Genomic DNA, 22712 nt, shown 5'->3' with positions numbered 1-22712 from the left:
ACAGCTGTACTTCAACGTACCCAGCGTGGATGAGAGGATGCAGCTTCTGTGGTGGGTGTGAGGATACCGGTGAACTGCTTATTTCTGAGAAACTTCCCGGGGTGAGACACCTTTGCAAATATAAAACTCTCTTCCAGAGAAGCGAGCGCAGAGGTGGTGCTGGAGATGCTTGCTGGTGGGAACACATCAGTGCGGTGGTATTGCTTGTACCAAGTGTTGGCCCTCCTCAAATAGGACATACCGGACGTGGTAGGGAAGGGGTTTGAGATACTCATGAGAAATGAACGGGTTTTTACAAGCAGGTAACCTGTGCTGTGTACGGCAGGCTCCCCTCACCCTCCCAAATCTTTTTTTTCCTCTTCAGCCTGCGGAAAATTTCTAGATCCTGTTACCCGAACTATACGGCTTACTATTGTGTCGCAGGGGAAGTACTCACAAGCAAAACTGTCAGTGTAGGAGACACCATATGAGATCGGAGCATTGGTCCTAAGGGGAGATGGTTGTCCTGTTTCTGGCCATAAAGCAGAGCAGCTTTCACCTTCTTTTACATGGGATTTGGCAAAACTGTGGGAGGAAATTGCAAGGCAGATTGGAGGCAAGGGGGGCATTCAGTTGAGTATGAGCTGTGGGCTCTTCGTGATGCATACGGAGCAAGCGGCCAGCTGTTTTTAAACTGCAAAACACGGTATTTTGCTCTGCTTCACGCAGGAAAGCTGCAAGTCAGCCATGTTTGACCTCTTCATTGAACACGCTGTAATTCGTAACCACAGGGGAAGGCGAATGGGAAACCGCAGGGTGTTTTCCATCCATGGGGCTGGACAGAACTGGCTGCAAAACGCAGAGTGGAAACATGTGATTGATTTGAGCCTTAGGATGTGATTGCACTGGGTCCCCTGTTAAATCCAGTGTATGGAAGTGAGGAACAGACTTGTCCAGAGCTGTGTGTGTATCCCGTGTAAGAGGATGAGGAGTATTTGCTCCGCTTAACTCCAGATGTCTAACCCTGGCTCCCTAAGCAGTGAAAGAGAGTGAATATCCCTCCTTCCTGCATACGGAACCCACAACTCCCCCCAGTTTCCATCCTACAGCACTTGGAAACCTTTATAACTAGTTTGGGCTAGAAATTGTGAGCAGGGTTTGTTGGTTTTCTTTTTAATATGAATTAAACAGGGAGGTTTTGGAAAAACCCTTCCGTAGCTTAACAAGCTGTTGGATCCCGTGCAGGCGTTGCTGCCCTGACCGTGCAGGAGACCAAGGGTGTTCCTCATATTCTCCTGGCAGATAAATGTCCAACCGTGTCAACGAGGGGCTTTTTTTAACAACCGTTTGTTGCACAAACGCAACTGTGCCTAGCCATAAACCCAACTTCTCTTGCAAATGTGGTTGTCATCTCTTTGCCTTGGAGGCCATTGGATCTTGTTTTTCCCAGTACGGAGTCTTCCTAGCTGTCATTTTGGGGTAAGCGGTGAAGAATTGTCAGTTGAATTCTAAAAGGATTTTTTGCTCCTTTAATTCTGCAGGAGACCTTCAAACAACAGGTCTGTGTCACCAGGAGCAGTCCTTAGCCTGGGTTTATAGCTGGTTTTGGAGGAATGGGTCAGGAATGCTGTTCAGGGAATGATTTCTAAAGTCATGTTTTAAGAAGTACTCCAAATCCCTTTGTGCCCACCGGCTCCTGCTTCTCCAACTGCTTCAGGTTCCTCGCTGTGCTTTCGTACCATATCACATGGGATCCAACAGCCCGATCTCCACCAGAGAGGTGCTGCTGTGCGTGGGGAAAAAATAAGATATTCAGTTCCACCTTCCTGCCAGACAGTCCTTAGGAAAATAGTGATGTTCTGCTTATATGAGTGATAACGGTATTTTGTGTCTCTTCTTCCAAAGAAAATGCTTATGTGATTGCCCGATGCTTTTTTAAATCTGTTGTTTCATTTCCACCAAACTTTATTAAGGGGTAGAAGGCTTGTGGATAACCGGGTTGGTGAAACTTAGGTGCTGGGTAAAGGAAAATGATGGTAATAAATCTCCCACTTAAAGCAGGGCAGGAGAAGTCAGCCTAGATGTAGCAGGTCCTATCGCTTGCTTGGCAGGGTGGTGGATGTGAGCAGAAACATTGGGACAGACCAGAAACAGTGGGATGGTGGGAACAGAGCTGAGATAAGAACAGGGGATGGGAAGCAGCAAGGGAGGTGGGAAGCTGGAGAAGAGATTAAATGTTTTATGAGCTGTTGGTGAGCTCCAGGGCTGTTGTGGTGGGGAGTGTTTAGAGGAGGTAGGACGCAGATCCAGAAGGAATTTGGCTTCATTTGTTCCTCTGCTTACAGAAAGCCTTGTCTTGCAGGAGCCCAGCTGAAGGAGGTGGAGGAGATGCTGGAACTGGAAGGCTTGTCCGAAATAGCTCACAGCAACGCCAGCGAACAGATCGCTTATTTACTGGTAGAAAGAACGACGCTGCTGGAGAAACTGGAGATCGCAGATCGGAAGTTGAATTCGCACAGCTGCGTAGACAGGCTGTGTGCGGCACGGCTTCAGGTACCTCCTGCTGCTCAGGCTGACTGGAAGCGCGTTGGGGAAAAGGTTGTCTTTGAGATATTTTTTTAAGTAAAAATATTTCTCCTGTCTATGAGGACACTGTGGATTCTTAATGCTGAAGTTGATTTCTTTATTGGTTTTCACACGTGTGTATTTACACTTGATTTGCACAGGGATAGTGAATAGGATTAATTTTAACAGAGCGAATGTTGAAGAGTTTGTGATATAGCTGGTCTGAGGGTCTTCACTGGGTAATAATGACTTTCTACCGATCCAGATTTCCTGATGATCCAGTATTTAATTTCAGATGACTCGGTTCCCCTGAAAATCATTAATTTAAGGAAGACATCTTCCTCATGCTTAAGGCCAGGTTAAAACTCTTTCCTCGTCTTCTAGCTGCTGAGCTAGAGGATAGAAATTGAACAAATCTTTGCTTACAAATTGAGTTCAGTAAATAAATTTCACAGCATGACTTGATGATTGGCAGGTTAGAGAGGACCATCCATGTCTTGACTTTTTGCTTTCCGAGGTGGAGATGAAGAACACTGACAAATGGTGGAGGAGCAGCAGCTACTGCATGTTGGAGAGGCAGTTTGTGACCGATCGCCTCAGCTCGGGAGATGTCCCTCCCACCAAGGCCACTGATTTCCACCTGCTCCTCACTATGGCCATGTCACGGAGCTGGAGCCCGGGAGCTGCTGGCTCTTGTGGCTGTTTCTCCTGCGTTGCTATGCTGGCTGGCCTCATCCATCACTTAGTTCTGACAGCAGTGGCTGTCGGATGTACAGGAGCATAAAAATCGCTGCACTGGGTCAGGTCTGGACCCTGCTTAGCCCTGCAGTATTTGTGATACAGAGCATTAAGTTTTTCTTCTTTTTTTCCCCAATCTTCTTCTGCCACTTCAGGAGTGGCCAGGCCAGGGTGTCCCCCTGGAGGGAGAGGGGTTGCTCCTGTCTGGGGACTCAGTGGGTGAGCTCCAGGCTGCGACAGAGGCATGAGAGGGGCAGGAGCTGCAGCCCCTACAAAGAGCAGCCAGCCAGGATTCCCAGGAAAGCCCTCCTGGGGACAGAGGGGACCGGCAGGGTTTGGTGACCTCCAAGGTGGAGTTGGCTGGGGCACAAGCCAGGTGGAAGACTTACAGACAGACTGTTTCATTGCTGTCTCGTCTTCTGTCACCGCCTTGAACTTTCTACGGTTCTAAGTTTCTAGTTTTTCATTCTGATAAATCTGGTTTGGAGTTAAAAAAAGCTTCTTGGCCTTTTTCGGGCGAGCTCGCTGAAGGAGGGAGGCTCGGCAGACCCGCTGCGAAGCTCCGCTTGGTTTGGGCTGTGTTGCGCCATCTGACCCGAAGCCAAATGCAAAACCTCAGAAGACAGCTCTATAGGAGGGCAAATATGTCGTGATAGTTCATCACAAACGCTCCCCTTGCCTCCGGTGGCGTGCAGTGTCTGTACCAGAGGTGCTGTCGTTGTCTTTAGTAGTCCTTGATTAATTTTTATCTTCCATGAATTTGGTTGCTTGTTAAACCCGTGCAGTTTTCTTAGTATCATTGTCTTGTAGAGAGGACTTCCACAGTTCAGCTACTGTCATGTGAAGTTCCTTTGTCTCAGCCTGCCATCTCCTGGAGATGCTCTCCAGCTCTTGTAATAATTAAAAGGCAGTGAACAATTGCCTTTTTATCTGCCTTTTCTGTGCCACTCAGGATTTTACTGACCTCAAGAGCATCCCTTTCTGGCTGGAGAGCCCTAGTCTGCCCAACTATTGTAGGGTTGGGTGTCATTCAGGATTCACCCATGGTACAGTAACACCTTCAGATGTAAATATCCACCTTGGAATCAAAGAATCTGTTTTCAGTGAGGCAGAGAATCTGCCCTGACGCGCTGTCTCCCACTCTTGAGTAGAAAACATCTCTCTGCGAATCCGGAATAATCTACCCGTCGTGAATCCCTGTCATTTGAGACAAATGTTTGCTGCAAACACGCCGGTTTTTCCTGCAAAGCAGCGTAAGAGAAATGAAATGCCATCTGCTCCCAAGCTTTTACTGGATTTGCTCTTCCTTCAGTGCCGTGGCGCAGCGAGGGAGGAAGGGCCGAGGCTAACGAAGGACGCGGGTACCTGCAGGTCTGGCGTTGAATCCAAACCGTCTTGCGCAGAGCTTGTCCTCCTGAGGGTGCAGCTGACTTCTCCTGCAGCCCGCTCTCGGGACTGTTCTTTCTAACGATCCTGTAATGAACACGTTTCTGTAACAAGACTGGTCCTGACTGCTGGGTCGGGATGGAGAGAGTGCTGTCGCAGCTGGGCTGGGCGAAGGACAGAGCCAAGGCAAAGGTTTGCACGTGGAGATAACGTAGGCTGGCTGTGCGTGAAGAACAAGGTGGAGTTTACTTGAATTCCTCCGGGTACGTGGTGCCGGAGTCCCCTAGTAGGTAGACAGGGCTGTAAATACCTGATTTTTTTTTTTTTACCCGCTTTACATGCAGATGTTTAGAGGAAGGAGATTTATTAAAGGAAAAGGCACTCTCGCATGCTCAAAACACATTATAAGCTTAATGCTCCTCGTTGCTAATCAAACACAACTACTTTGCAGTTCTTACACTGGGCACCTTGCTTTCTGTGTTTTTAAAACCAGGTGAAAGACATATCGGAGCTGTATTTTCCAGGAAAACGGTTTCCCTAAAGCGGGCTGTTTATTCTCCCCAAATGATGTCATTGCTGTCTATGCTTGTGAACTAGAAACTGTTGATTAAATCCCCCATTGTTTGGGGTAGCATCACACTTGTTTTACAGAATCATTAGAGTCACAGCAGTGTTACAGGTTAATAGGTTAATTGCTCTCGTTACTCTGTTTACTGGAACGTGTAGCCTTTCTTATTCTCAAATGACCTGTTACGTACTTGTTTCACTCTCAAGACTGAAGGTCCAGATACGTTCCTGTCCGTTACAGAAATGAATGCAGCTTTTAGCCGGACTGCTCAAGCATAATTGATTTTTTGGAAACTTTCTCGCTAATGCAAAAAGCCAGGGTACAAACATGCATCTTTGCGTGGTCGTCTCTAATATATACGCGGGGAAATGCTTTCTGAGCTCTGCTAGAAGGCGTTGCATGTACAAGCACACTCACCTCTCTAGAGCCAAAGTGCCAAATATTAACGACAACCAACCTCCTGAGCGGTAGCAAACCCTTGATGCTGATTCGTGAGTGCAGTCCGCGGGGGAGCAGGAATGCGTTAGCTCGAGAAGCGGTTCAAAAAAGAGGGACACGGGGAAGAGACCCAGCGTTACTCTGATAAAGTGAGTCAAGCATACTCGACACCAGTACGTTTCTTTGAGCAAAGCTGAGCCCACAGGCTCTAAAGGGAAGATGCCAAGGAGATCACAGTTTTGGTTGTTTTTTGGGTGTTTTTTTTTTGTGTTTTTTTTTTTTTTTTAAAATAGTAGTGAACCTGATGAGTTCCCAGTACTAGCTGAGACAACTGAGGGATTTTCACAATGATTTGGGATAACTCTGGTTGAAACCTTCTTTTCGAATGTAAAATATGATCACAAACCCCCTTCTAATCAAGATATGTTGAAACTGAAAATCCCACGCGCTGCTGTCGAGGGATAGGCGGCAGCGTGCGTTCTGGTGGTGTTGATTTATTAAAATCTCTTTCTGTGCAAGGATGAGTTTGATCACATTCCTCAGATGTTAGAAGATGAACTCCGACAACAGCATGAATCCACGCCGCTTACTGGAGAAGCAATGGATAAGGTAATTCACTTGCACGTTTTCTTGCTGATGGTATGGCACGTAGTTGAGTTTTCAAGCAGCGGGTCTGATCTTGAGCACGCTGTGAGGGGTTTTGTTTTTTTTTTTTTTATTTTATTGGTTTTAGCTGATGGGATGCTAGTGAGCTCTGAACTTCAGGCTGTGCGCGTCAGCCCGGTGCTGCGCACGAGTTAATTGCTTCTGCTGAGAGCCAGAAGTAACATCTCACCAGCTTTGGGTCAGGGCTGGATTGTAAGCACTCACCTGCCTTTAACGATAGCTCAGAGAAATGTCAGTGGAGGTGATCAAAGCCAAGGTGGTGAGAAACAGCTCTTTTTATATCAGCTGAGACAACTCTTCTGCAGAATGACAAGTCGGTGGGAGCGGGGTCTTCTCCGGCACTCTGGGATGAAGCGCAGACAGGAGGAGGAGGTTGGCAGTGCCGGGCTGGCTTGGGGCCAGCTCTCACAACAGCCGCGGCACCGCAAACTTCCCGAATTGACTCGTCCTTGGAGCAAACTCTCATGGGGTGTGGTGGAGCCCTCTGCTTGGAAAGCACTCATAGATTATGCGTTTGAAAACGTATCTTAATTAATGGTGTTGTCTCAGGGAGGGAAAACTGGAGCCTTGTGCAGGGAACCAGCCACGGCGTGCTCTTCAGCATCTGCTTTTGGCATGTGAACATGGTGAGGAGGGTTGTCCACTGTGTGTCTTGTCTTCTGCCTCTGCAGTGGCTTCCCCGATCTCACCCGCTTTCTGTTTGTGTTGCCACCCTTGTTCTGGTGGGTCAGGAGCAGTGTGGAGCTTGGTCACATCACTGGGAGGGTTATCTCATTTACCATTGGAGCATTAGCCCTCGTGCTTCAGTTCTACAGGGAAGAGCTGGAGAGGGAACAAGCATCACGTGCGAGAGTCGAACAAGATCTGGATGAGGCCACGCGGAAGCTGCTGATGGCCCAGGAAGAGATCCGGAGGTTGGCGGATGAGCTGGATGCACAAAAAAAAGAGCGGAGCGAAACAGGCAAGCGATTCTCTTGTGGCCACTCCTAATTACTGGCCTGCACTTAGCCCACCCCTCGTTAGGGTCAGCCTTGGACTTCTCACCCAGGGGAGCTGGAGGCAGGCTGTCCTGTGCCCTCTGTCCTTGTAATGTGGAAAAATCAGTGTCAGATGTTAGCCTGGTACCTAGGAGATCTGAATGCAGTCGTTAACAGTCACAAATCGATTAATTCTGAGTGGGGAGAGCCGAGACATGGGGGTTTCTGATCTGTGATTACAGCAGCAGTGTCTTGACTGATGACTTCTCCCTGGCTTCTATACAGGGAGAAATTCATGCCCATGGAGAGGAAATGACGACTTGGTCCAACCACAGAGTAGCTAAAATACCGTGTACACAGTGTTAGCACAGCCGGACCACCCCTCTCTGGGTTCTGTGTTTGGGATGTTCCCTCAGTACGAGTCGTTAGCAAGTGCTGGTAACCGTAGCTCGTCAGCAGTCTTGAAGTGACTGCTTAGATTCTTATCACTGCCAATATTTGCTTAACCTCCTTATTGAAATAACTGTTGTTAACCAGCCCTTAAGTATTATTATTATTTTTTTTTTTTATTTTAAATACTGACTGAAAAAATAAACAGTTTTCTGGAGGGAAATCAAAGTACTTGAGAAAGCTCCTGCTGGAGTGGTCCCTAAAGCCAGGTGCCTTCACTGCTACCTCCTACAGGAGATTCCCCGAGCAAAATACTGGTTTCTGGATACTTTTTCTCTGGGTCACTTATGTTGTCCCGAAACCTGTGATGCAGGATTTCAGTGGAGAACAGCAAAATGTGACGAGACAGCATGTTCCTGCCCCCCGTGCCTTTGCAGAGACTGACTCGCTTAAGGAGACTGGTGTGACCCCAGTACGGTGTATGTGTGAATCGCGGGTCCTGATGCTGACCTCGCAGCTCGCGCACAGCACTCAGACCTAGCTAAACCTTCCAGCCAGCCTCCAAAACCATCGGTTCCAGCCTTTTAATCAAAGGCAGGGAAATGAGCGCTCCGCGGGCATCTGCTTTGTGTATCGATTGATAAACACGCGTCCCTGGGGATGGAGCGAGCTGTTGTGTTGCAGCCTCCCGAACACTACCGCTTCTCCGCACCACGGACGGGCTGCGGCGTGCGACTCCTCTCGGTGGATCGCAGGCTGCGCGGGGAAATCTGTTTTATAATCTTCTTAAATATCAAATGAATAGAAGACTTTCTAAACTGTGAGTAAGGGTTTAATGCGTGTTATGTCTATGTGGTTTATTATGCTGCGAGTTATTAGAGTGCAAAATCAGTGCTATAACATCTTAGTGACTTTCCCTGACGGTGTGTATCTGCATGCCTCCTCCCGACGAGCTTCGGAGCCGCTGGCTCTATAAATAAATTGATTTTTCTAACGAAATCCTAAAATGAAATCTCTGATCTTTAGTAAAGCTCCACTTAAACAGTGTATTTTGGTTCAATGATAACTTGCAGCTGCTCGCTTGCCTTGAAGGAGAAAATACCAGATTGCTCCTGGCCAGCGCGTGGCCTCGTTATTGGGTCTTTGGTGATTAGAGATTTTAAATTGTGCGCTTAGCCGTCTGCGGCTTTATTTTTTATTTTTTTTTTTTCCTTTAGTTTTCCTCCAACTCTGTATTTAACAAAGTGCATTAAAAATGTTGCGGAGTTTAGCGTTCAGAAGCGTACAAACGGACTGCCGCAGCAAAACCATCTCTTTATTATCTTTGTAGGATCAGCCTCGCGGTCAGCCCTGCAAGCGTCCGAGAGCCGGGAAGAAGGGGTGAGCGAATGGAGAGAGAGTGGTAAGTCACGCTGTTTACAAGCAGAGAAGATCTAGAATTTTATTGAGGCTTTCTGTAGTGGCTTTTCAGCAAAATGGATGCTTGCCTTTTATTTTAAATTAGAAAACTGAAAATCCAATATCCAAATCCTTGTTTGAAACAGGGCTTGGGGGTTGTGGGTTTTCTTTGCCGGATTTGGGACCAAGAGAGAAGGTATGTTTTTATTTTTGCCTGAATAAAAGTCAAATTTAAGCTGAAATTTCCCGTGCCCATCACAAAGCTGAAAAGGGAAAAATCTTTGTTCACCTTTTCTGTAAGGAAAAGTGCCTCCTCACTCGATTTACTTAGGATTAGGGTACCGGTGTATGCTCGGACACGTTTCGGACAGTGTGCTCCTAATAGAAACATCTTTTCCTATTTTTTGTGCTTGAAATACTAACTAGTCTGCGTTAATTGGTGTGATGGTTCCATACGTTTATTGATTTCGACTTTGAGGGTTGGTATACAACCATAATTTTTGCTGTACTTGCCGTGTCAAAAATATTAATGCTAGCACGACACCGATACATTAACTGTGACTGTGTTTCTGCTCGCAGCAAATGATTAATTCTATGATGAACATAAGAAATGTGGTCGGTTGGGTTTTTCAGAATTTACCCGTGCTGTTTGTGAAACCCATACCTAAATATCTGAGGTGAGGCATTTTCCGTGATCCAGAGGTAAACTGAGTCTCTGGAATAACTCTGGAGAGCCGGCTGTGCTGCTGTAATAAACGTAGCACTGCTGTCAAACCTGCATCTCCAAAAAACATAAACCTCGACTATTTGAGAGTAAGAGAACGTGTTCCCATATGTATGGGGAACTCCTCTCTGTGCATGAAGGCAAGGCAATTTCGGAAACCTTATTCAGGTGCTAGCCCCCTCTCTGAGCTTGGTCAAGGGCCAAACCGGTGTTGGTGACCGTTTTTTTTTTGTTTTTTTTTTTTTTTTTCTGTTCTGCACAGACAGGACAGAGCTACAGAAGGCCATGGAGGACAACAGCAGACTGGACAAGGAAATTCTGGCGCTGCGAGCACGGGTCCAAACGCTCGACTTGGAAAGAAAAGCGTTCCTCGATCTGGTGAGTACCCGTCTCCTGCTGCTGGATCTCCTGGTCTGCCGTGGCACCAACGAGCCTCTGTGTAGCCGACGCTCCTGGGTGGGATCCTGATGTTCAGTCCTACTCCTTAACCTGCCCTGCCTCTCTATGTCCCATCTCTTTTCTATAGCGAGTCTTTCCAGAGCTGTGATTCTCTCATTTCGTGGCTCATGGAGTAATAAACTTTGGAAAACAGGCAGAATAAATAGAAACACAGAATGGTTTAGGTTGGAAGGGACCTTAAAGCTCATCCAGTGCCACCCCCTGCCCTGGGCAGGGACATCTCCCACCCACCAGCTCACGTTGCTCCCAGCCCCGTCCAACCTGGCCTTGAACACCTCCAGGGATGGGGCAGCCACAGCTTTTCTGGGCAACCTGACCTCACAGTCAAGAATTTCTTCCTCATATCTCATCCAAATGTCCCCTCTTCCAGTTTAAAACTATTCTCACTCGTCCCATTGCTCCACCCTCTGGTCCAGAGTCCCTCCTCAGCTCTCCTGGAGCCCCTTTAGGCACTGGAAGGGGCTCTGAGGTCTCCCCGGAGACCTTCTCCAGGCTGAACCCCCCCACCTCTCCCAGCCTGTCCTCCCAGCAGAGGGGCTCCAGCCCCCCCAGCACCTCTGGGGCCTCCTCTGGCCCCACTCCAACAGCTCTGTGTCCTTCTGCTGTTGGGACCCCCAGAGCAGAGCGCAGCAGAGGGGCACAATCCCCCCCTGGCCCTGCTGGCCACACTGCGGGGGATGCAGCCCGGGGTGCCGGGGGCTCGCTGGGCTGCCAGCGTACATTGTCAGCTCGTGGCGAGCTTCTCCTCCACCAACACCCCAAGCCCTCTGCAGGGCTGCTCCATCCGTTCTCCACCCAGCCAAAGAGTGTTTTAAAGCAGCTGCTGTTACTGCAGCCCTGAAAAAAAATTCATCTCTTACAGCACCATTCAGTGCAGGAAGAGTTCGATTAGTTCCCCGAGCACAGAGGGGGCTGTACGTGCGCAAACGGAGTATGTGCTTTAGGGCTTGCAGCGTAGGGCCCAGAAATACGTGTTTTCCCGTGCCCAGCGGACAGGATCCGCTCGATGCTTTCTGTTACTAGCCAGGGTTTGCACAAAATCAAGTGGGTAAACAGAGTAAGCAACTTTTCCACCTTTTTGGGGGGGCTGTTATTAAAAACAGCGAATAAGTCTAGTCTAAAACCCCAAACCAGCTATTTTTAAAACAATTTTTAATTGATGCTCATGTTTTCATACCTTTCAACCTCTTTGGCTTTTTGATGTGGCTATGTTGATTTGCTCAGTAGAAGAGAAACTTACTCCTTTTCAGTTTGCGTGGGCTTTCTTAAGTTAATTACTTACTATTACATTACTACTAGTTAAATGCGTATTGTATTGCTATTGATTAAATGCTTGATGTAATAAAGTAATGCATCTAGAGAATCCTAAATCTTCATCAACGAGATAGTTCCTCACTGAGATTGCTTATAGTGAATTAATATAACAATCTGTCTGCCGTTAAAATGTGTCATTTGGCACAAATTCTAACTCAGACTCTTTGTATCAGTCCGTCAGCAGCCTGTAATTACTTAGGCCACCCCAACACAGAGAGCTCAGCAGCTGTCTTGTGGGTCCCTTGGATTAAAATGAGTATTTTTAAATTCATATCAGTATCTCTGAGAATACCAGGCCCGTCTTTCTACAATAATGTCGAAGACTCGATTACTTGAATACAGTTTATTCGCATTTGAGGATTTAAAAATGTTAGTATGTGGTTCTGTTCCTTGCAGTTAAAAATGTTGCTGGTTCTTCCTTAGCGTAGTGTCTAAGCACATCTGTAATCTCACACCTTGTATTTACAGGACAGTCTGTTTCTGGGTCTGCAGAACAAAATTATTTCGTTCGTATTCCTCAGTTTACAATTTTTTTGTTTCAAATAACATTTTTGTTTCTTTAGGACATTGCTTTTTTCAGTCACTATGTATGCACACACACGTGTGTGTATATATATTTATATACATAAAAAAAGGAAATATATACACAGAAAAAAATATACAGATACACGTAAGGTACTGTTTTCTCTGTACAGGAAAAAAAAAAGGTAGCCAGACTGAGATCGCTTCCAACCAACCACGTTGTTAAGCTGAGAGCAAATTACTTTTATTCCTTAGGAATGAGGTTTAACTGTCGGCGTAGAAGTTAGGAAACCACAATTTTTCATTTGTAGAACCCGAAAGTGTACTTTATTACGAGGCGCAGAAGTTCTGAAGTCCTTTTTTCCCCGCCTGTGGGTTATGGACAGCAGGGTGAGGAGCAGGGTGAGGAGCAGGCTGGCCAGTGGGCTCTGGCTCGGCGTTCTGTGGGACGCTGACCTCGTCCCAGCCGTGCGCTCCACCACTTGGAGTGCTGAGCCTTAACCGTGCAGGACCCGGTGTCCGTGTGGTGTGAGCCCGTGTGAGTGGGCTCTGCGGGTGCCTCTGGCTGTGGATGGAGGCGTAGCACGACGCTGAAGAAAGGAAAAATGCATGCTGAGGAGGTGGTGTGTGACAGCTTTGCGAGGGCTGATAGCTCCAGAGCCTAGCGGTGCTGTTAAATCGGCAAAAAATGGTAAACCTGTGACACCAGAGGTCCGCTGAACCTGTGCGAGGTCCCCGGCATCGACCGCGTGAAGCTCAGGTGGGACCCGTGTGTGCTGCTGGGCACACTTGAAGAGCACAAGATTATACCCGCGTCTGATGAAGGTGAGCGCTGTCTGTAGGACTCCAGGAACACCCATCCAGAAGCCACCGCAGTACGACCCTGCGCTTCCGAGTCAACCGCGGGGGTTGGCCTCCCAGCTACTGCTCCAAGCGGCAGCCAAGAGTGAGCGTGCGAGGGAGTGACTGCGCGACGTGAACAGTTATCTGCTGATAATATTGATCCCACTGATAACAGCAAAGACTAAAAGGTGTCCCCAGAAATAGTAGTTGTGATCTGTCTCCCCCTCTGCTCTCAATCCCGTTCGGTAAAAGGGAATGTACAACGTGTGCATGATCAGTAATTGAAATAAATGAAGAAGAATTGCTTACCCTTAAATGCAGCGTGGCATTCCCCCCCTTTTACTGCTCTTTATCTCTCTAAATAGTCCGAGGCCACCTGGCTGGAGCAGCCACATGATCTCAACCAATCCCTCAAGCCAAGTAGTTAATAATAATAAATCTGCAGTTTATCTGCGGCAAGTTTAATTGATTCTCCAAGACGGCGAGATGAACGTTCACCAAAACTAAAAGGAAGTGTTTTCCTTTTGAAGGTTGAACAGCTCAAAGAGGAGATCTGTGAGTATCAGAAGAGCGAGAAGCAAGGACTTCCGTTGCCTGTGCCAACCGAGACTGACGAAGTCGCAGCGTGCTCGCTGCAGGTATTCTCAAGGGCTTTTTGTTTGCCATCCTAGAAACCAAATGGAGCAAACGGAGCCCCACTCTGCATTTCCTAACGCCGTAAATGAAGGCGCGTGGCTTGTAGTGCAGACATACTTGTGCTCTCCTTTCTACGTATGTGTGAGCGTGTCCTGTGCGGGTGTGACGCAGGACTTTTGGTGGGCATGGTGAACACGCTAACGTGTAGAGCATGTCTGTTGGCGTAAGCTGATACCCACTAGTGCCTTCGTATTGTTATGGGTCTTGGGGAGGTTTTGGCTGGTGGATTCTCTAATGCAGATAGAGTAGCAGATGTAGCTCATTTAGGGGGATTGGACTAGATGATCTTTTGAGGTCCCTTCCAATCCCTAGCATACTGTGATACTGTGATTTTTTTATGGTTGTCTTGTTTATTGATGAGAGACTCGAGTAGCTTTGGAATCAGGTGGTGCTAAGACTTCGGTCTTAATTACGCGCTAACTTTTCGTTTTCTCTTCAGTCACAGGGCACAAAGGATGAAGGGAGGGTTGAAGGATACCACGTTTCAGGCAAAGCTGGCTCAGATCAAGAAGACGGATATCAGAGCAGTGAAACACTTCATAAAAGGTGAGCAATCTAGAAATCCTGCTTCACCTGTTGTTTTTTCACGGTGGTTTATCTGGCGCTCTGGTTGCTGGTATTCTGTCTTGCAGAGTGCATTTAAGTATCGGGTTCTTTAGAATACTCTTAGGTACCAGCTTTGTTCCTCTGCTCCCAAAGCAGAAAGTTTGGAGGTTATGCAGTCCTGAGTGGGTCTGTAGCCCTTGGTATCAAGAATGTGGGCTGTTTTCTGGCCCTTTCTCCAGTTTGTTGCTTTTGTAAAAGAATAGGGTTGGGCTTTTGTGGCTCTCTGCAGACAAAAGTGTTGGCTTCAAAATTGTTGTGTTGCTGGGAAGCTTCCTCTGGGTTTGGTTGCTGTCCAGGAGTGTACCAAGACAACTTGGCTTTCAGATTTAAATACGTAAAGTGGGATTTTTAAGGGAAGTCGAAGCTTCGTTCTCCTGTGGCCTGCTCAGGAAGCTGCTGCTGCGCCTCCTCTGGCAGGTTCAAGGAGGAAAGGGTGTCTGATCCCACCCCTCTGTCTCTTTTTATATCCCTTCAAATGCCCAAGCCTGTTTCTCCACCTCAAGCAGTTGAATTTGCCATTGCCTCTCTGCAGTTAGCATTGTCGTGCCTGACCAGTTTTCTCCCCAGACCTTCATCATTACTTGTGTAGAGCCCGTCACCACTAATTCCCATGCATCGCCACCTAAATAAGAGCAGGGACAGGTCGTGCTGGATGCGAGACTCGAAATTAGCAGGACAGAAGTATTCCATAGTGAAAAACACATTGGCTTCTCCTCGCCAGCAGTAAGCGGTTTGGATGCATGTCAATGCGTTTACGTAGTAGTTCTAGCTTGGGTGATGTCCGTCTTTGGTGCGTAGGTGCCGAGAGGTGATAGAAAACATCGAGGGCAGGAATTCACAGCTCCTTCACAGGCTGCAGAAACTGGAGCAGGAGCACGAGGATTTGGTTGAACGCAATGAAGAGCTGGGATCGATCCTGGGAGAGACGCCGATCCAAACCAAGCGGGAGAAGGAACAGTTTGAGAGTGAGGTGGAGGGACTTCACCAGAAAGTAAGTAAGGAACGGAAGAACTACCACTTGGCTTTGTTTAATTCTAGCTGCTTTTCTCTCTACGTATTGACTGGCAAAATAAAATTGTGTTTGACCTAAACCTGCATGCTGCTTTGTTCAGTTTGACAAGAAATACAATTAGCAAAACCTGCCAGTTTCTGAAAAGAGGGGAAAAGGCGGGGGAAAAACCTTCCAGCAGTGAGTAAAAGACACTTGCTTGGAGGTGCAGATTCCCCCACTGTTCCAGCAGCATTGTCTTTTCCACCTCCTGTCTCCCCTCCTTGCTGCCTGGGCAAGCAGAGTTAAGTAGCTAACGTACCTCCTGCATCCACAGGAGTGAGGTGGAGCAGCCCTCCCTTCCCGTACAGCCTTTCCGTACGTGTGGGCTGTGCACCCTTCCGTTTCTTGGCTGAGCTGAAGCAAAGTCTTTTTGTTTCAAATTCATTTGCGTCTTTTTTTTTTATTATTTTTTTCTCCTCTGGAGCTATTTCTTTTGAACTTCTCGTAGCGTAGAAGCTCTTTTTTTCCCCCTGAGAGGCTGTCCTAGATGGCATCGGTGCTCCTGGTGGCGTTCAGTGTCTGTCTCCTGTGGGAACTGCTTTCCCACATTGGAAAGTTGTTTCTTCTGCCTGTGGTTCCTGCTGTAAAGCAAGTTCCAGGAAGAGAGGCAAGAGGTTTTCCTGAAGCCCATGAGTTGTCCCTTAACCTGGCGCCCATGACAGAAGTCTTTGACTCAAATCCCTAACCCCTCTCCAGACCTGTCCAACAGATGGAAATGGTCAGTGTGGGATGCTGATGCTCATTGATCCCAGGAAAGGTCACCAGTTAAGCACGCTGATGACAAAAGATTGCACTTCTGGATTTTCCCCAAGCGCAGCATATCTTGGAGACCTGTCAGCCTGTGTGGCAAACACCGAGACACTTCTGGGTGTGGGTGGTCAGGACCTGCACTGCCTGGGGACATCCCTGCTGAAAATAACAAATTTGAGGGGACAGTGAGTTTCTCTCATCACCTGCTATCTCTTGCTGCAGCATCTGCTGTTGAGTGGGGCAGGCGTGGCTGGACACGTCTTTTTGAAGAGCTGTGCTAAGCTGATCCATCTGGAGAAGCTCTGCTCGATCTTGCTCAAGGTGTGATCTCACCAGTCTCTTCCTTACCTGTGTCCTTTGGGCACCCTCAACCAAGGGCAAGCCGGATCTTTTCCAAGACCATTCAGATCATCCTTTGACTTTAGGAGGTGGATAGAAAGTCTTTGTTATTTCCACTCGTTTGCATGTGACGGGGAACCTCTGGGAAATTGCAGATGTGAAGCATCATGTTGTTTATCTTGGTTTACCAGAACCATGGCAACGTTAGAGCCCTCCTTGCAACACCCACAGAGCCATCTCCATCCACGTTTTGCGCAGGGATTAAGTTATTGCTGAAGCGTCTCAGCCTGACGCCGCCTTTGTCAGAGCGGTCTTTAGCCTCGATTTATTGGGTGGACTCTCCATCCTTCTGGAAGTAGCTGAGTGAGGAGCACCTGCACTTACTGACTGGTTTGTCACTGCTTGCCCCCAGGGAAAATACCATTTGCAGCATCGTTAGGAGGGTGTGTCATCCCTTACAGCAGGGAAGCTGAAGAATTTATAGCCAGAGAGAACAGAGGAAGCCAGGAGTTGGTCTTGCTAGATGGGGAGGTGGGCTTCTCCCCAAAAAGGCTGGCTGAGGAGGTCTTTTCCTTTGGCTGAGGCCCTGCTGCTTGGCCAAAAGCTCTTCTGTCCTTGGGCTGAGTTGCCTTCTCCTCTCTGTCTGAGGTTAAGAGATGCTCTCTGCAGTGATTGTGGTCCTGGACTGGCAGGCAGCAGGACCGGTCCGCAGGGGACCTTGGATTTCCGAGGTGGGAAGGAAGGGCAGACACAGGTTTTCACTCAGGAGCGAGCGGTGCTTGGATGTGTCCATACGCTTGTTGTGTCAAAACATGATGTAGGAGATAGTGCAAGTGTGAAGGCACATCCCATGCTAATGCTGGAGCAGCCACACGTCTCCAAGATGAATTGTTCAAAGGAAGAAGAGATGGCTAAACTGAGGAAGTGTGGACTGGATGACCAGATAATTAGGTGGACTGCGAACTGGCTGAAGGAGAGAAGCCAGAGAGTCGTAGTCAATGGGGCAGAGTCCAGTTGGAGGCCGGTAACCAGCGGAGTGCCTCAAGGGTCGGTACTGGGGCCCATATTATTCAATATATTCATTAATGATTTAGATGAGGGAATTGAGTGTACTATCAGCAAGTTTGCTGATGACACTAAGCTAGGAGGAGTGGCTGACACGCCAGAGGGCTGTGCTGCCATCCAGAGAGACTTGGACAGGCTGGAGATTTGGGCAGGGAATAACTTAATGAAATACAACAAGGGAAAGTGTAGGGTCCTACATCTGGGCAGAAACAACCCCAGGTTCCAGTATAGGATGGGGAGCTACCTGTTAGAGAGCAGTGTAGAGGAAAGGGACCTGGGGGTCCTGGTGGACAGCAGGATGACCATGAGCCAGCACTGTGCCCTTGTGGCCAAGAAGGCCAATGGCATCCTGGGCTGTATTAGAAGGGGGGTGGTTAGCAGATCGAGAGAGGTCCTCCTTCCCCTCTACTCTGCCCTGGTGAGACCGCATCTGGAATATTGTGTCCAGTTCTGGGCCCCTCAGTTCAAGAAGGACAGAGAGCTGCTGGAGAGAGTCCAGCGTAGGGCAACTAAGATGATTAAGGGAGTGGAGCATCTCCCTTATGAGGAAAGACTGAGGGAGCTGGGTCTCTTTAGTTTGGAGAAGAGGAGACTGAGGGGTGATCTTATTAGCGTTTATAAATATATAAAGGGGGAATGTCATGAGGATGGAGCCAGGCTCTTCTCAGTGGCGACCAGTGATAGGACAAGGGGTAATGGATTCAAGCTGGAACACAAGAGGTTCCACTTAAATTTGAGAAGAAACTTCTTCTCAGTGAGGGTGACAGAGCACTGGAACAGGCTGCCCAGGGAGGTTGTGGAGTCTCCTTCTCTGGAGACATTCAAAACTCGCCTGGACGCCTTCCTGTGCAACCTCATCTAGGTGTTCCTGCTCCGACAGGGGGATTGGACTAGATGATCTTTTGAGGTCCCTTCCAATCCCTAGCATACTGTGATACTGTAATTACTTGTCAGTAGCCTCCGGCTGTGAAGGGAAAGTCTCTAAATACAGCGAAACAGACTGAAGGCACGTTCAAATATCTTAACGAAGGATGCCAGCAGACATCACGGTTCTGAGCGCGTAGCTGAGGAGCCACGGGCAGGCTCTGTGATGGGAATGGCCAAAGGTCTGTCCACCATGGCTGTGCTTTTGTTTAAATCGGGGTTTGTTCAGCACAGGCTAAAATGTTTCCCACTTTCTCACTGAGGGAGAATAAACACAACCCTCCAAAAAAATCAAACGAGATGCATTTTCAATTTGGAGTAAATCCCTTCTTTGTTAAACAGATCCCTGGGAACGCCGCTTTGGGGGGGACGCGGGGTGAACGCAGCGGGGAGCACCGAGTAGCCGGGGAGATGGGAGGCATGTGGTCTGGCATGAGCTTGGCAGCCAAAAAGAGACAGAAAAGAGGCACACGGGGCTGCGGAGGAGAGACAGGCAGGTTGCGGGATGGAAGAGGAAGGAGGTAGGTTTAACCCTTAGTTAGATCCAGCATCTGCCGAGACGGAGGGCTGCAGAGCTGCATCCCTTCATCTCCAGAGGGCTTTTGGGTGCCCTGGAGGTGACGAGGGAAGGGCGGCAATGAAGGCAGGTGCGCTGGAGCCTGGAGAAAGCAGCGCTGCTGGGTGTTTGCCAGGCTGCCCCATGTGAGCAGGACTTGGAATTCTTTTCTGTTTTGGCACGCCGACAAAAAATATTGGCTGATTAGGCCACTGACTTGGAACGAGGACACCGAGATACAATGTGAGTATTGTTCTGCCGTTGGCACGGGACTTACGTGAGCAACTTAAATGCTTAAAAGTTAGCAGCTTGGAGGAAAAATAAGCCAAGCGATGGAAATGCATAGCTGGGTATCAACTTCGTGAGCAAAGGTTGGCTGGGGAGTGGGGAGGGGGGTGTATTTCTCCTTTGAGATCCCTTTCCAGAACTCCAAAATCTTGTTGAACCCCAAACGATCATCTAGTCCTGCAAGAGGAGGGGGGGGTTATTGCCTTCTAGCTCTTCTGTAAGAGGCCTGGGTGTTTCACCCCGCCGATTTGCTTTTAACTTCTGGGTTGGGTAACGTCATCTATCTTAAAAAAACAGTATCACAGCAGCTTTCCTCTGTTAGAGATCGTTCCCTGCTGGGAGCTTCAAGAGAGCCATCTTGTGCCTGAAGCCTGTCAGTGAAAGCAAAGCTCCTGGGCTTTGACGCGCTGCTTTGTAATCGCTTTAAATGGACTGGGATTGGCAGAGACTTGGCACTGCTTCGGTTTTGGCTTCCCATTTGGAAAGGAATGAAAAAATCTCCAAAAAAAAAAACAAACTCCAAATAAGCGCAAAGAAAGGAGGGCGAGAAAGGCATCTTGCATGCTTCGCCGTACACTCATCCGTATGAGTGGAGCGGGGGATGTTGCTTGTCTGAGTACGGCGTACGGATGAAGCTGGATTTCATCTGCAGCTGGACTTCATCTCACTCGCTCTGCGGCCTCGTTCAGCGAAAGCCCGGCTCGGGCAGTTGGGGAGGCCAGCTTGGTGGTTTAGGAAAAAGAAAACGAGCACAAACTTTCTTCTGAGTGTAAGGAGCTGAAAGGGAAGGCTGCTGAATGCCGTGCTGGCTGGCGGCGGAGCAGAGTGGCCGCGAGTGCCAAGACTCGGATTTTTGCGAAAGGGTGTGCAGGAACCATAATCGGGAGGAGAAGCTGGACTGCTCCGAGCTCCTTTAAGCCCTTTAAAACTGCAGGACTAATAATCGTTCCCAAGATATCCCCCCACAAGGGTAGACTCCTCGGGGGGGGGAGGGATGCTGCGAATGCAGAGTGAGCACTTGTTCAGACAAACTCTTTACTGCCAGGAGGAGCACAGAGGTCAGTGTTTTGCTGGCTTGAGAGTCCTTGGAGCCATGCAGGGGGGAGTAACAACCTCCTTTGGGCGGGGACCAGGACATGTCCTGGTGGACCATGTCCAACATCTGCTTGGATGAGATCGGCAGTGGTGGAGTGGGCAATGCAACAGCATGGGAAAGGAAGACGGCCCATCAGGGTCTCATAGGGTCCTCCGTGTTGGTCCTCCGTGTTCACCATACGTCTGGGTCGTTCCTCTCCTTTTTGTGGAGCGGGGTTCTTTCATATTCTGACTTGGCCTTGGATGGCTCCTTCACCCTTTGAAGCAGCAGGATGAAGGATGTGAGCTGGAGTGAGCCCACGCTGGTGGCGGCCCCTCCTACTCCTCGCTTCCAAACATGGGGCTTGCTCTGGAACAGCAGCACAAGGAGCAATTTAGTAGTAGTTGTGCATTTAGTACTCGGGGTGAGTACTGGTTTGGTTTTAACTTGTGGTTTGTCTATGTAAGATCACAGGTTTAGAAACAGAGTTACTTGAAGTGCAGAAGAATAAGAGAGAGATGAGTGGGGAAGAGCAGGCATCGTCTGGAGCACAAGAGATGCAAGAGGTAAGAGGTTTCCCTTGGGAAAGAAACTGTTGTGCTTAGGAACATATTAAGTGAGCATCTCCTGTGAAAGGCACCTTGTCACCATCTGCTGAGAATTTGTGGCCCATCGGCTCATTCAAGACCGACGGGTGTCTTTGGAGAAAAGCAGCTAAGGGGCCGATATTATCTCTCTTACGAGGTTGTCGTGCCTTCAGCCCTGCGGAGCTTGCTGACCCCCTGGTGAGGGTGAAGGTTTTACACGTGCAGAGGTGCTTGACTCTTCTGTAAGGTTTAGTGAAACCTAGGTAGCATGCAGGTACGTTTACAAGGCTGTTTCCCAGCTGGTTTGGGGCTGACGTTGCTGTCCATGTAGTTGCCAGCCAGACAATTGCTTCTGCCGGGTGTATAATCCAGTCAGAGCTTATTACATGTGGGAGAGGACCTCCTCAAGGTATCGTGGGTCAGGTGGGAGCTCCAGGCCTTCAGAGATGTCCGGCCAGCCCTGAGCATAAGGTGCAGGCAATCCTGCTGGCAACTTCTGAGAACCGTTTTTCCTATCCTTGTTTTCTAGAAGACACATTTTCTACGATTTGTTTCTACAGCAGCATTTATTCTAGCGAAAGAGAAGTCACTCTTAATTTTGCTTGTTCCAGATGCTGGAAACCTGTCAGGAAACAATAGAAAAGTTGGGAAGTCAGCTGGGAGAGCGGAGAGAACGCAGAAAACAGCTTGCGTCTGAGCTTGAACTCTTACGAGAAGACCTGAAGGCTGAGAAGAAGGTATTGGGCAGCCCGGTAGGTATAGCTCCTGCAGAGGGACTCCCTGCAGGAGGCAGTCGCCTTTGGATGACTCCATAAAATGTCCCCGGTTGCCCCCCAAGTGCATTGCTTGGCTTCTCTTGGGATTTCTCTAGTCCAGCCAGTTTCAAAGCTTCTTTGGCAGATGGTTTTAAATCCATCTGCTTTAATGGAACTGTCTCTAATCATAGAATCATAGAATGGTTTAGGTTGGAAAGGACCTTGAAGATCATCGAGTTCCAACTCCCTTGCCATGAGCAGGGACACCTCCCACCAGCCCAGGTTGCTCCAAGCCCTGTCCAACCTGGCCTTGAACACCTCTAGGGATGGGGCCTCAACAACTTCTCGGGGCAACCTGCGCCAGTGCCTTACCACCCTCAAAGTGAAAAATTTTGTCCTAATATTTAATCTAAGTGTACCCTCTTCCAGTTTGAAGCCATTCCCCCCTGTCCTATCACTACATGCTCTAGTAAAAAATCCCCCCCCAGCTCTCCTGTAGCCCCTTTTAGATACTGGAAGGCCCAGATAAGGTCTCCACGGAGCCTTCCCTTCTCCAGGCTGAACAACCCCAACTCTCCCAGCCTGCCCTCCCAGCAGAGGGGCTCCAGCCCTTGCAGCATCTTCGTGGCCTCCTCTGGCCCCGCTCCAACAGGTCCATGTCCTTCTTATGTTGGGGGCTCCAGAGCTGGACGCAGTACTTATTATTTTTTCCTTTCGTTGTATCTAATGACAAAACAGTAATTAAAAGTTTGTAGCCCAAACCCCTTTCTCCACAGGGCAGAGTGGAAGTTTTCAGACTTGGGTATTGCAGAGTTATTTGTGATCATGAGGCTCGTGATCATGAGCCTTCATCTTTCCGTGTCACAACGTGGCAGGCTGCTTGTAGGTTTGAGGCAAGACCTCCCCGCAGACTGACATCACGGTTCCCCGTTAGCCGCAACTGCTTTCTGAGGTCGATCAAGCAGCTAATTCTGGATCTGTTTAACACAGGTCCCCTTTAATATCAGTAGTTTTCTTTCTTAATCAGAATAGGGCAGGATAAGAAGTCAGAAC

General features: G+C 48.6%; 1 protein-coding gene across 2 annotated transcripts in view; it reads left to right on the top strand.

The window, feature by feature from the left end:
• CCDC30 (coiled-coil domain containing 30) overlaps positions 1–22712 on the top strand; it is a 45330-nt gene that overhangs the window by 5238 nt on the left and 17380 nt on the right. The window contains exons 4-14 of one of the 2 annotated variants that reach the window (XM_082493399.1): positions 1521–1538; positions 2342–2532; positions 6194–6283; positions 7148–7301; positions 9038–9109; positions 10092–10207; positions 13498–13605; positions 14103–14209; positions 15068–15260; positions 20785–20883; positions 21516–21656. In XM_082493399.1, coding sequence (XP_082349525.1) covers positions 1521–1538; positions 2342–2532; positions 6194–6283; positions 7148–7301; positions 9038–9109; positions 10092–10207; positions 13498–13605; positions 14103–14209; positions 15068–15260; positions 20785–20883; positions 21516–21656 — 1289 coding nt within the window. The remainder of the gene's footprint in view (positions 1–1520; positions 1539–2341; positions 2533–6193; positions 6284–7147; positions 7302–9037; positions 9110–10091; positions 10208–13497; positions 13606–14102; positions 14210–15067; positions 15261–20784; positions 20884–21515; positions 21657–22712) is intronic. The other variant, XM_082493400.1, reaches the window with a different exon arrangement.

The sequence above is a fragment of the Vanellus vanellus genome, assembly GCF_965231255.1.
Source record: "Vanellus vanellus genome assembly, chromosome: 20".
NCBI lineage: Eukaryota > Metazoa > Chordata > Aves > Charadriiformes > Charadriidae > Vanellus > Vanellus vanellus.
The sequence above is the reverse complement of the archived record's forward strand: the minus strand, read 5'-3'. Positions and strand labels throughout refer to the sequence as shown.